Here is an 11528-nt window from a genome sequence, read left to right on the forward strand (position 1 = left end):
CATGGAAACCCGGGTACTGCTGACCAATTAGTGGACATGGTAGAGAGGTATTTGGCAGCAGAGGAACTACTGATGACCACCCAGCAACCCATAGATCCTCGACAGCGCCCTTCAGTAAAGACTGGTAAGACTGTTCCGTGGGAAAACGTTGCTGGGCGGTTAAGAGAACGCAAGGCTGGAGAGACTGTAAACACTGGCCCTGGAAACAGGCCAATGGGGCTAGAACGGTCTATACTGCCCAAATGGGTTGATAATCGTGTGGTTAAATGTTTTAGGTGTGGTATGCCAGGTCATGTTGTTGCCAATTGCCCAGTCACGCAAGAACCCATGCAATGTGATGCTGCCTTTGAATGTCGCAGAATGTCTTTCTTTGCTAGGTTAGCCTGTACTGTGGTACCTTCACCTGAGCTGGAAAAACAAATGTGTGATGTGTTCTTAGAGGGTAACCGGGTAGAGGCCTTGCTAGATTCAGGAAGTTTAGTTACCCTCGTGAAAGCTGGGTTAGTGAACCCCTTAAAGGTCCAGCAAATACCTATTGGGGTAACTTGCATACATGGGGATACCCAACATTATGCCACTGCTGAGGTGAATATAGAAACTTGTTGTGGGTCAGCAATGGTTAAAGTGGGACTGGTCCCTACCTTGGTGCATGAGGCCATAATAGGGAGGGATTTTCCTCATTTTTGGAAACTGTGGGAATCACGGTTATCAACAGATGTGAGAAGTAAAAAACCAGTTGATAATACCGGTGATTTTATGGATGTACGTGGGTCTTCGGAACTTTCTGGCCCTTTGCGTTTTGCTAGTTTGGCTGGGGAAGTGACAGATGGGGAGTCCAGTGAGGACCCTCTTGCCGGGAACAGAGACATAGTAGTTAGAACTGAAAGCGTGCCTGACCTGGAGGTAAAGAAGGATCTGTTTGCGTCTGAACAGTTAAAGGATCCTACCTTAATAAAGGCTAGAGAGAATGTTAAGATTGTTAATGGGGAACCTGTGGTACCAGGTGACAGGGTTACGTATCCCCACATGGCCATCTGTAATGAGCTCTTGTACCACATTGTCAAAAGGGGTGAGGATGTGGTGGAACAGCGGGTAGTTCCCCAGCCTTATCGGAGAACGGTACTAGATTTAGCTCATAGTCACGTTACCGCAGGACATTTAGGGGCAGAAAAAACCACTGAAAGAGTTTTACAAAGGTTCTTTTGGCCAGGGGTTTATAAAGAAGTGTCTGAATATTGTTCTTCCTGTCCTGAATGCCAGTATCATGCCCCTAGACCCCATTTCAGGAGCCCACTAGTTCCCATGCCTATTATAGAGGTCCCGTTTGACAGAATAGCCATGGATCTCGTGGGGCCCTTGTTAAAGTCTGCTCGGGGCCATCAGTATATCCTGGTAATTATGGACTATGCCACTCGATATCCTGAGGCTGTCCCTTTACGCACTATCACAACCAAGGCGATAGCTAGGGAGCTGGTGCAGGTATTTAGTAGAGTGGGAATACCAAAAGAAATTTTGACTGACCAAGGTACTCCATTTATGTCAAGGATCATGAAAGAATTGTGCAAGTTATTTAAGGTCACTCACCTCAGGACGTCCATCTACCATCCCCAAACTGACGGGTTGGTGGAAAGGTTTAATAAAACATTAAAAAGTATGTTAAAAAAGGTTGTTGAGAGAGATGGGAAAAACTGGGATTGTTTGTTGCCCTACTTGTTAATGGCCATCAGAGAAGTCCCTCAGTCCTCTACGGGGTTTTCTCCATTTGATTTGTTGTATGGTAGACACCCCAGAGGGCTGTTGGATATTGCCAAAGAGACGTGGGAAGGACAGCCCACTACTTATAGAAGCGTTATTGAGCATGTAACACAAATGCAGGATAGGATTGCAGCCGTGGTACCTGTTGTCAGAGAGCACATGGAACAGGCCCAAAGTGCTCAACAGAGGGTCTATAACCGGAGTGCCAAGATACGGGAATTTGCTCCTGGAGATAGAGTTCTTGTTTTGGTACCCACTGTGGAAAGCAAATTCCTAGCTAAATGGCAGGGTCCATTTGAGATTAGGGAAAAAGTGAATGAGGTTAATTACAAAGTATACCAGCCGGGAAAGAGAAAACCCGAACAGATCTACCATGTTAACTTAATCAAACCCTGGAAAGATAGGTTGTCTCTGTCAGCGGAGCCTTGCCCTTCGGTGTCTTCACCCCGGTTGCTTCCCGCAGTGAAGGTGTCAGAGACATTATCAGCTGATCAGAACAATCAGGTTAAAGAATTTCTCATCCAAAATAGGGAGGTATTTTCAGAGCTGCCTGGCCGAACGACCATAATAAAACATGACATTGTCACAGAACCAGGGGTCAGGGTTCATTTAAAGCCATATAGGATTCCTGAAGCTCAGCGAGAAGCTATTTCTAAGGAAGTTAAAACCATGTTAGAACTTGGAGTCATAGAGGAGTCTAACAGTGAGTGGTCCAGTCCCATAGTGCTCATCCCGAAGCCCGACGGTAGCATACGCTTCTGTAATGACTTTCGTAAGTTAAATGAGGTGTCCAAGTTTGACGCATACCCCATGCCCCGTGTGGATGAGCTTGTAGAAAGGCTGGGAACAGCCAGGTTTCTCACCACATTGGACCTGACCAAAGGTTACTGGCAAATACCTTTGTCTGATAGCGCCAAAGAAAAAACAGCCTTTTCGGTTCCGGAGGGGCTGTACCAGTATAAGATGTTACCCTTTGGGTTGCATGGGGCTCCAGCAACCTTTCAACGGGCGATGGATAAAATTTTGAGGCCCCATAGAAAATATGCAGCTGCCTATTTGGATGATGTGGTAATTCACAGTACAGACTGGGGGTCCCATTTGGTTAAAGTACAAGCAGTACTGGACTCAATCAGAGAGGCAGGGTTAACTGCTAACCCAAAGAAGTGCTGCCTCGCAATGGAGGAGGTCAAATACTTGGGCTTCACCATAGGCAGAGGTCTGATTAGGCCCCAATTGAATAAAGTTGATGCTATTCAAAACTGGCCTCGTCCAGTGAATAAAAAACAGGTAAGGGCTTTTTTGGGAATTACTGGGTACTATAGACGGTTTATTCCTAATTTTGCGACCACAGCGGTGCCGTTGTCAGACCTTACCAAAGGGAAGCAGTCAAATGTGGTGAAATGGAACCCTGATGCAGAAAAGGCGTTCCAAGCGTTAAAAGTGGCTTTGTGTTCACAACCGGTGTTGATAACACCAGATTTTTCAAAAGAATTTGTGGTACAGACAGATGCCTCAGAGGTAGGGATAGGTGCTGTGCTGTCCCAAACCAGAGATGGGGACGAACACCCTATCATTTATTTGAGTAGGAAACTCAATGAGCATGAAAAAAGGTATGCCATTGTGGAAAAGGAGGCTTTGGCCATTAAGTGGGCACTAGATACCTTGAGATATTACCTCTTGGGTAGACAATTCAGACTAGTGACAGACCATGCCCCTTTAAAATGGATGTATGTAAATAGAGGCAAGAATGCTCGTGTAACTAGATGGTTTCTAGCGTTGCAGGACTTTAAGTTTACTGTCGAACATAGACCGGGAACACAATTGGCCAACGCAGATGCATTGTCTCGCATCTTCTGTTTGGGGGCTACAAGTGTTCCGGCCCCTAGGTCGAAACAGGGGAGGGGGATATGTGACAAGAACACTGGGATAGTGTTTGAGGGCAGGTATATTTGTCCCAGGTTCTTGTCTTACATGTTTTAGAAAATGTTAACTTCTAGGAAAAATGCTTTTTGTTTTGTCTGAACCTTTTCAGTTTGCTGTAAAAGCTGGGTAAAGGCTCTGAGAGAGAGATAAGGCGAGTTCTAGTCATTGGGCCCAGTTCGGGTCTTTGGCCTCACAGAGGGCTAATCAGGGTTTCAGCTGTGTAAGAGTGATATAGTGCTTCTAACCTGATTAGTATGGGCAGACTGCCTGGGAAGGCTGCAGGATCTGTGTGTGAGAGACATGCTTTCTGATGCAAGTAAGCTATACAGTATGTACTGAAGAACTCTGTTTTGTTTAGTGACAGTTAGGAATATCTTATGTTTAGTTAGTGCCGGACAGGCAAGGTATTTTTATTTTGGGGTTTGTTTTATTTTCTGTTTCAATAAAACTGGCCGGGGTCAGTTGTACCAGAAACTGGACTTGTGTTGTTCCTCAGCTGCTGCATGCTGCCATATTCCCCAGGAAAAGGCGCCTTGCACCCCTACAGTGTTACAATATATATATATATATAATCCCTCTATTGCTTGATAAGCAAATGGCACGTCATTAAGTGTGCAGCATGGCAGTATGATACTGCCATGCTGCACACTTAATCATTGTATGACTATGGAATTTATCATGGATCATTAAATCCTTTTTTCAGTAACCCTGGAGTGACGTGCCATTTGCTTATCAAGCAATAGAGGGATTATACTAAAATTGCACGGGCACCCAGGTTACTGTTGTCAGTTACATTAGGAGTGCCGGATGAATTATAGATACATATATATATATATATATATATATATATATATATATATATATATATATATATATATAATATAGGGAGTTTGGCACATAACCTATAGAAACGAACTCCTCCCCCCTCTAACCCCTCCCATCTCCAGCTTGACCAACATCTACCTCAGTTTTAGTTTTAGTTTTGTGCCTGGAGAGTACAGGCACAGTTTCTTTACCTATAGTTTTTAGTTAGGTTTTATTTGTTTGATTTGATTTTTTTGTGGATACTTCGTCCCTGTCTACAGGTGACAAGTATATTTAGAGTGGGACTAGATAGATAGACTGATTTCCCACTCAATACATCCTCTGGGGAAGCCACCATACTGAGGTCACTGGGGCTTTCTTCTATCCGGACAAGAGATCCGAGGAGGCAACCTTCAGGTAGGACAGCCACAACCTGCCTGTTATTCCCCCTTTTCATAATTTTATTTAGTGTTCTAGTGCTTCGCTGTGTGCTGTGCTCCGGTAAACTGACTCACTGGCGGGTGTAAGCGGTTCCGCTGTGGTGCCTGACAGGACTTTTGTATGGGCGCGCGCTGTTGAATTTTTGTATGGTGCTGTCTGACAGGGACCGCTTGTATGGCTGCGCGCTGGTGCTCTGTCCGCTGCCGTACACTCTGTTGTGGTCAGCGGTGAGGCATTGGGATCTTCCTCCGGTGGTGCGGTAATAAGGGGGATGCAAACCCTAGATACTGCTTCCGCCTCTGTCTGACACCGCACTTTCACTGTAGACAGGTCCCTTTGCTGAAGGGCAATGGCAGCCATGGCGGTGATATAGAAGGGGAAGGAGTGCTTCCCTCCTTGCTCTTCCCGCTTTGAGGTTTTTACTATGCCGCCACTTCATTCTGTGTGGGCAGGCTAGAGCTACGGGCGCCATTTTCTCCATGCAGCCTATACACGGGGGATGCGGCACTGCGAATAGCACACACAAAATAAATACGGGGACCCCAGCTTCTCGCCCTGTTCAGTTCAGGCGGGGTAGGCTGACAGCAAGTATTGTGCTGGTCCTGTGCTGGTTCACTGTTACAGTAACTTGTGGGGCTGTGTAGACATTTCTTTTTTGCAGGGATCACTGTTATTACTTACTCACCCTGTTATTAGTACAATAAGATGGTGGCAACCTTCGAGGCAGTGCCATATGCCAGATTCCATGCTCGATCCCTTCAAGCTCAGATTCTCAGCTGTTGGACTCCAACGGGACCACATCTGGCCTTGCAATTGTTCCATTTGTCAGTTCAGACTTGTCAGTCTCTACATTGGTGGCTTCACAGTCCCAATCTAATTAAGGGGGCACAGTTCACGATTTAGTCTTGGATGATGGTCGCCTCTGGAATAGCCAGGAATCGACGTTGCCAATTAACATCTTGGAATTGAGAGCAATTCGGTATGTTGTGCTTCAGATACAAATCAGCGTCCGGGGTCATCCAGTACGCTTTCACTCAGACAATGCCATGGTGGTGGCTTACATAAATGGAAAACCATGAAAGAAGTCTCTAATATTCTCCAGTGAATGGAACATTGGGTTCCGACTATCTCCACAGTTCACATTCCGGGAGTGGAAAACTGAAAAACAGATTTCTTCAGCCGTCACACGGTCCATCCAGGGAAATGGGAGCTTCATCAAGAGGTCTTTCGTACTCTGGTGTCTTTGTGGGGTATTCCCGACATCAGCCTCATGGCGTCTCGTCTCAACAGAAAACTCCCTCGGTACGGTTTACAAACTCCGGATCCATGGCGGTTTTAACTGGGATATGTGTTACCTCCAATTCCTCTAATTCCACGCCTATTTCAGCGCATCCGGAGAGAAGGTCTTCCGGTCATTCTCTTGACTCCGAACTGGCCTCGTCGCCAGTGGTACACTCTTCTGCGCAGCATGGTGACCAAGGATCCGTTCCGTCTACCTCTGCGACCAGAACTACTTCTACAAGGACCTTGTCGCCACCACGATTTAAATCGTCTGCCTTTGACAGCAGGGTTCTTGAATCCATTATCTCAACCGGTAGTGAGAACCGTGCTCCAAGCTAGGAAACCAATCACCTCTCAAATTTATCACAGGGTGTGGCGTTTCTACATTGCTTGGTGTGAGAAACGTGGTTTGTCACCGAACCTCTTTCGCTTATCTCGCCTGTTGTTTTTCCTTCAGGATGGTCCGACTAAAGGACTTTCTTCCCTTAAAGGGAAGTTTCCGCCTTGTCGGTGCTTTTAAAAAAAGAAAAAAAATTGTCTCTCATTCCGCAGGTCCAGATGTTCCTTCAAGGGGTTCTCAGGTTTCAACCTCCGTTTGTTCCTTTGGTTCCCCCCATGGATTTAAATTTAGTTTTTAAGGCTATTCAGAAGCCTCCGTTTGAACATCTGAAAGCTGTAGAATTGCGGTTCCTTACTCTTAAGGTGGTTTTTCTTTTGGGCCATTGCTTCGGCCAGCCGTGTTTCAGAGTTGGCGGCGCTTTCTTGCAGGCCACCTTTGTTGGTTTTTCATGATGATCGAGTGGTCTTGTGTACGAAGCCTTCCTTCTTGCCAAAGGTTGTGTCTGCTTTCCACCTAAATCAGGACATTGTACTTCCGGTGTTTGTTCCGAATTCTTCCGGGGTGGATAGTCAATTGACCTTATTGGATGTTAGGGCCTTACGCATTTCTTTGTCTCGTACGGAGTCTATTCGCCATACAGATACCTTATTGTTTTGATTGACGCACCCAAACGTGGCTGGCCGTCCTCTGTGGCTCGTTGGGTGTCCTCTGCTATTCGACAGGCCTATGTATCCTTTACTTTCCCGTTCCTGACCCCCTGAGGGCTCATTTGACTAGGGCTGTTGGAGCCTCCTGGGCTGTTCGCGGAGGTGTATCTGTCGATCAGCTGTATAGAGTGCATACTTTCACAAATTTCTACCATTTTCATACTTGTGGATTGGAGATTGCCTTTGTTGGGCATCACAATTTTTCCAGACAGCTATGCCGTCTGGTTCTCCCTCCTCTACTTAGCTTGCTTTTGGGAAATCCCATCAGTAAGTGCGCAGCTTCCCCTAGATGGATGAAAGATAAATAGGGATTTTTGTTTACTTACCGTAAAATCTTTCTCTGATTCCATCTGGGGGACGCTGCGATCCCTCCCATATTGTTGTCTGGTTATTGGTTGTATTCTGTTCTGCCTCTTCCAGCTTTGCTAAATGTTAACTGAGGTAATCTGCTGGTCAGGCTGGAGATGGGAGGGTTTAGAGGGGGGAGGAGTTAGTTTTAATAGGTTCTGTGCCAAACTCCCATCCCACACACTCTAAGCCATCAGTAAGTGCGCAGTGTCCCCCAGATGGAATAAGAGAGAGAGATTTTACGGTAAGTAAACACAAATCCCTATATCAATACTCTTCCTTGTACTCTTCACTTGTTTGGACTCCTCTCTAACCAGTGTGATCTGTGTTCTGGTATTTTTTCCACTAACTTGAGGAGTCAGGAATTTTTAATTTTGCATAAAGGATTCCCAGGTTTGACAGACCGGTTCTAATTGCTCATTGTGCACACATGAATAGATGTTCAGTTCCTTCACATTTGAAGATATACCCCTGATGAAGTCTCATTTAGAGACGAAACGCGTTGAGTTTTCTTATATCTGTGATTCCTGTCCTTCCTAACAAGAAGTTGGGAAAATAAACTATTTGTCAAATTACGGACACTGTGATACCACATTTCCTTTATATATGGTTTTATATGAAATGGACTTTTAATAAATGTGTAAACTAGTATTACATGCTGATGTGATATATAGGGCCAAATGTAATAGAGTGAGAGTTTCAAAAAGTGAGATATTTGGTAAGGTTTTGCAGTTGTTTTTTTAAAGCGGCAATCATTTACACAGCAAGGTCAACCTGGTTTTGCAGTGTAAATGATTGCCACTTTTTAATAAAACTGAAAAACCTTACCAAATCTCTCACTTTCTGAAACTCTCACTCTATTACATGTGGCCCATAGTCTGTACTTTTCATGTTTTTAGATTGTACTAATAAATGGTTAACGTTATTTTTAGTCCTGAGCGGCTTGAAATTAAAGTTAAACTTGATGCAGTTGCCTAAAGTTTGTTTTATTCTGCAGGAAGCAGAGTCCCCTATTCCCACCCTGGCAGCCTTCTGCCCATGGCAGCCGGGCACGGTGGTGTACGCTGGATTTGGGATGCAGAAGGAAGTTCTGTTCTATAGCCTGGCACAGAAGCAGGTACTGCTATTCTCTGATGGCATCGGTTGTGTCTGTGTAACTCTGCTTCTCCGTTCTCTGAGCTCCTGCCCTCAGCTACTCCTATAGTCCCAGTCTCATGCTTTCACCCCAGGTCTTCCTCCTCCAGGTGTTCCTGTAAACTTGCCATGCTGTAACTGTCCTTGTAGCCTTTGCCATCTGACCAATAAGCGATTAACAAGGGTCATATCTACGTCCAGGCCTTCGGTTGCTCAGGCTGCTACTCTTATATGATTAGGTCCTAATGACATCACAGCATATGTTGCTCTTTGTTGGTTAGGACCTGTATCAGCGGGCTCTGGAGGCCAGCTCTACATAGAACATTAAGATTTAGCCCAGAAGCCTGCAAATGAACTGCAGTTTGGGACCCGAAGTGAGAAACTGGCCTACATATCCACTGGGAGGGAAACGCGTTGCTAAAGAGCAGCCATTTGCGCAGGCAAGAGAGGGGCATTGCGGCCAGTGAAGGCGCGTCTAGCGAGTATGGACCCAAGATCTGACACCCTCCTGGCAGTTAAGAAGAAAACAGTCTGGCAGGGAGAAACTTGGCATTCCAGGGTTTCCAAAGGATTTTTTTGTATTGCTGTACCTTAGAGAGAGCTGAACCTTAATCTTGAACCAGCTCATCTCGTTGGCAAGGTGGGGAGGAAGAGAGTGCAGCATTAATGACCAGATTGCACAGAGTAGCTGAGTGTGTGGCTCTGCGTGTGATTAGCTTACAATACAAATGGAAGATTCACATAACTACAACTGGGAGCGGAGGAAATTTTAGATTTGATCCCATTTACCACCTGCACTCCTAAACCTTTATCCCACTGGCTCCAACTCTCTGTCCTACTATTTTGTACATATATATGTGTAATAATAAATACACAGTACCCGTGTTTCCCGTTGCTTCCTTGCAGCCTGTGTACACTCCCTCACTTTGCCTCGGTCTCTTTCCTGCAGGTCCTGCTGAGCATCCCGCTGTCGCATTTCGCCACATCTCTCTCCATGTCACCAGCAGCCTCACTCCTAGCCCTGGGCAGCCGTGGTAAGTCCTAAAGATGTTACGTGGCGGGGCAGCTGGATGTAATCCGAACACTACAAGTTCTATAGAGAAAAATGTTCTTTAACTCAATATTGCACCAGAAAGTAATACAATTTACATTTGGGGATACAGATATTCGTATTCACGTGGGAATAAGTGACCAAAATACTAATAATTGTTTTGCCCCATCTAATGATACTTAAAGTATAATGGATTCCAATGAAAATGTAATTGCACAATAGAAAAGTATAATACATTTTACAAGTATAATATAAGTATAATACATAGAACAAAATAGAAAAGGAACAGCTAACAGAGCTCCCTCTATATATGTGTACCCCGTATCACCTATTAGTTTTTTACTTCGATTACAGTTTATAATCGGCTCAGATGCTGTCAGTGGAGAAGTATCTTAGGGCTATAGAAATCTCACAATATATTACAGTCGCACTCACAGATCTATGTGATGTTACTTGGACACCCAATGTCCTCACAGTGGGTACATGCCTACTGTTTGGGTGAGAATCCCCGACGCGGCTAATTGTACTTCAAGATGTGGAAGATTTCCAAGAATTTTTTTTTTATTAACGCGTTTCACAACACTGGTAATTTTCTTCAGAGGTTTATAAACTGCTATGTCTTTTGGATGGGCGATAGGTAATAAAACCCTATCCTTTACATAATTAACAAATGATTATCCTTGTGTGCCTAAAGTGAGCCAGCCCTATCAAATAAGCCATTCAATATATTACATCCATTCTACACCTTGAATACAGGGATACCTCAGTTTATATTAAGGAATTTATCAAAGATATCTACCAATAATATCAAATTAGGATGTATTAAAACGTGTATATAACCTAAATGTAGAATTGTGGAAATCCTAATTTCCAGCAAAAAAAAAGAAAATAAAAATCCATCTAATTAAAACGAACAGCTGTTTATTAAAGTACGATATAAATAAAAGTGCTGCTAAAAGCTTTTTATGCTGCTTGTTTTCCCCGCCATCCTAACCTGCGTTACATCTCCACAGAGCGACTTTTGCGCGTCATTGACTCATCAACGGGCACACAGCAAGACTTTTCAGCTCACGATGACTGCGTACATCTCTGCCGAGTATCTCCTTCAGGCAACCTTCTCTTCACTGCATCCTACAACCAAGTGCTTGTCTGGGACATACAGAATTCATAATTCACCATGTCATTCTCTGTGTCCAGGGTGCCGTAGCTAATCCCACCGCTGTCCAACAATTGCCCCAATTGCCTGCCTCTCATGCCTGAATTTAGATAAGAAAGTGTCTTTTGTACATACACCTTGTAAATATTTGTTTCCTTTGCCAAAAAGTTGTTTTATTAGAAATTTTAAGTTTTAATAAAAAAAAAAGTTTGACGGTATAACGTGGCTTATACTAAAAGCTGCTCTTTACGTTTTGTACGATTTTTATTTTTATTTTCTGTAAGTGTTTTAAAAAGTGATGTTTTTATTGCATTCTTGATATATATTTTAACATATCACTGTTTTGCGTTTTTCTTCTCCAGTAAGTTATGCTGTTTGCGTGCTGTGCGATACGGTGACGGGTGGGACACCTCTCGTTCGTGTCATGATCCTCGCTAGCTGTTCCTGCTGGTACTGAAAACTATGCAGGATGGTTTCCCCAATATGCTGGGTTTAAATGCTTGTTCAGTAAATTAAAAGTAAGAGAGGTCTGTGGTTCCCTGTGGGGCATCACACAGCTGCAGGGGCATCATCAGAGGTGTTACCCTT

At 44.4% G+C, this 11528-nt stretch overlaps 1 protein-coding gene across 4 annotated transcripts in view; it reads left to right on the forward strand.

Moving 5' to 3' along the window:
* WDR90 (WD repeat domain 90) overlaps positions 1–11275 on the forward strand; it is a 120635-nt gene extending 109360 nt beyond the window's left edge. For all 4 annotated transcript variants that reach the window (XM_063935055.1, XM_063935057.1, XM_063935058.1 and 1 more), the window contains 3 exons: positions 8597–8716; positions 9683–9767; positions 10798–11275. In XM_063935055.1, coding sequence (XP_063791125.1) covers positions 8597–8716; positions 9683–9767; positions 10798–10955 — 363 coding nt within the window. In that variant the 3' untranslated portion in view covers positions 10956–11275. The remainder of the gene's footprint in view (positions 1–8596; positions 8717–9682; positions 9768–10797) is intronic.
* Positions 11276–11528: the final 253 nt, after the last annotated feature.

The sequence above is a fragment of the Pseudophryne corroboree genome, chromosome 7 (genome assembly GCF_028390025.1).
Source record: "Pseudophryne corroboree isolate aPseCor3 chromosome 7, aPseCor3.hap2, whole genome shotgun sequence".
Lineage (NCBI taxonomy): Eukaryota > Metazoa > Chordata > Amphibia > Anura > Myobatrachidae > Pseudophryne > Pseudophryne corroboree.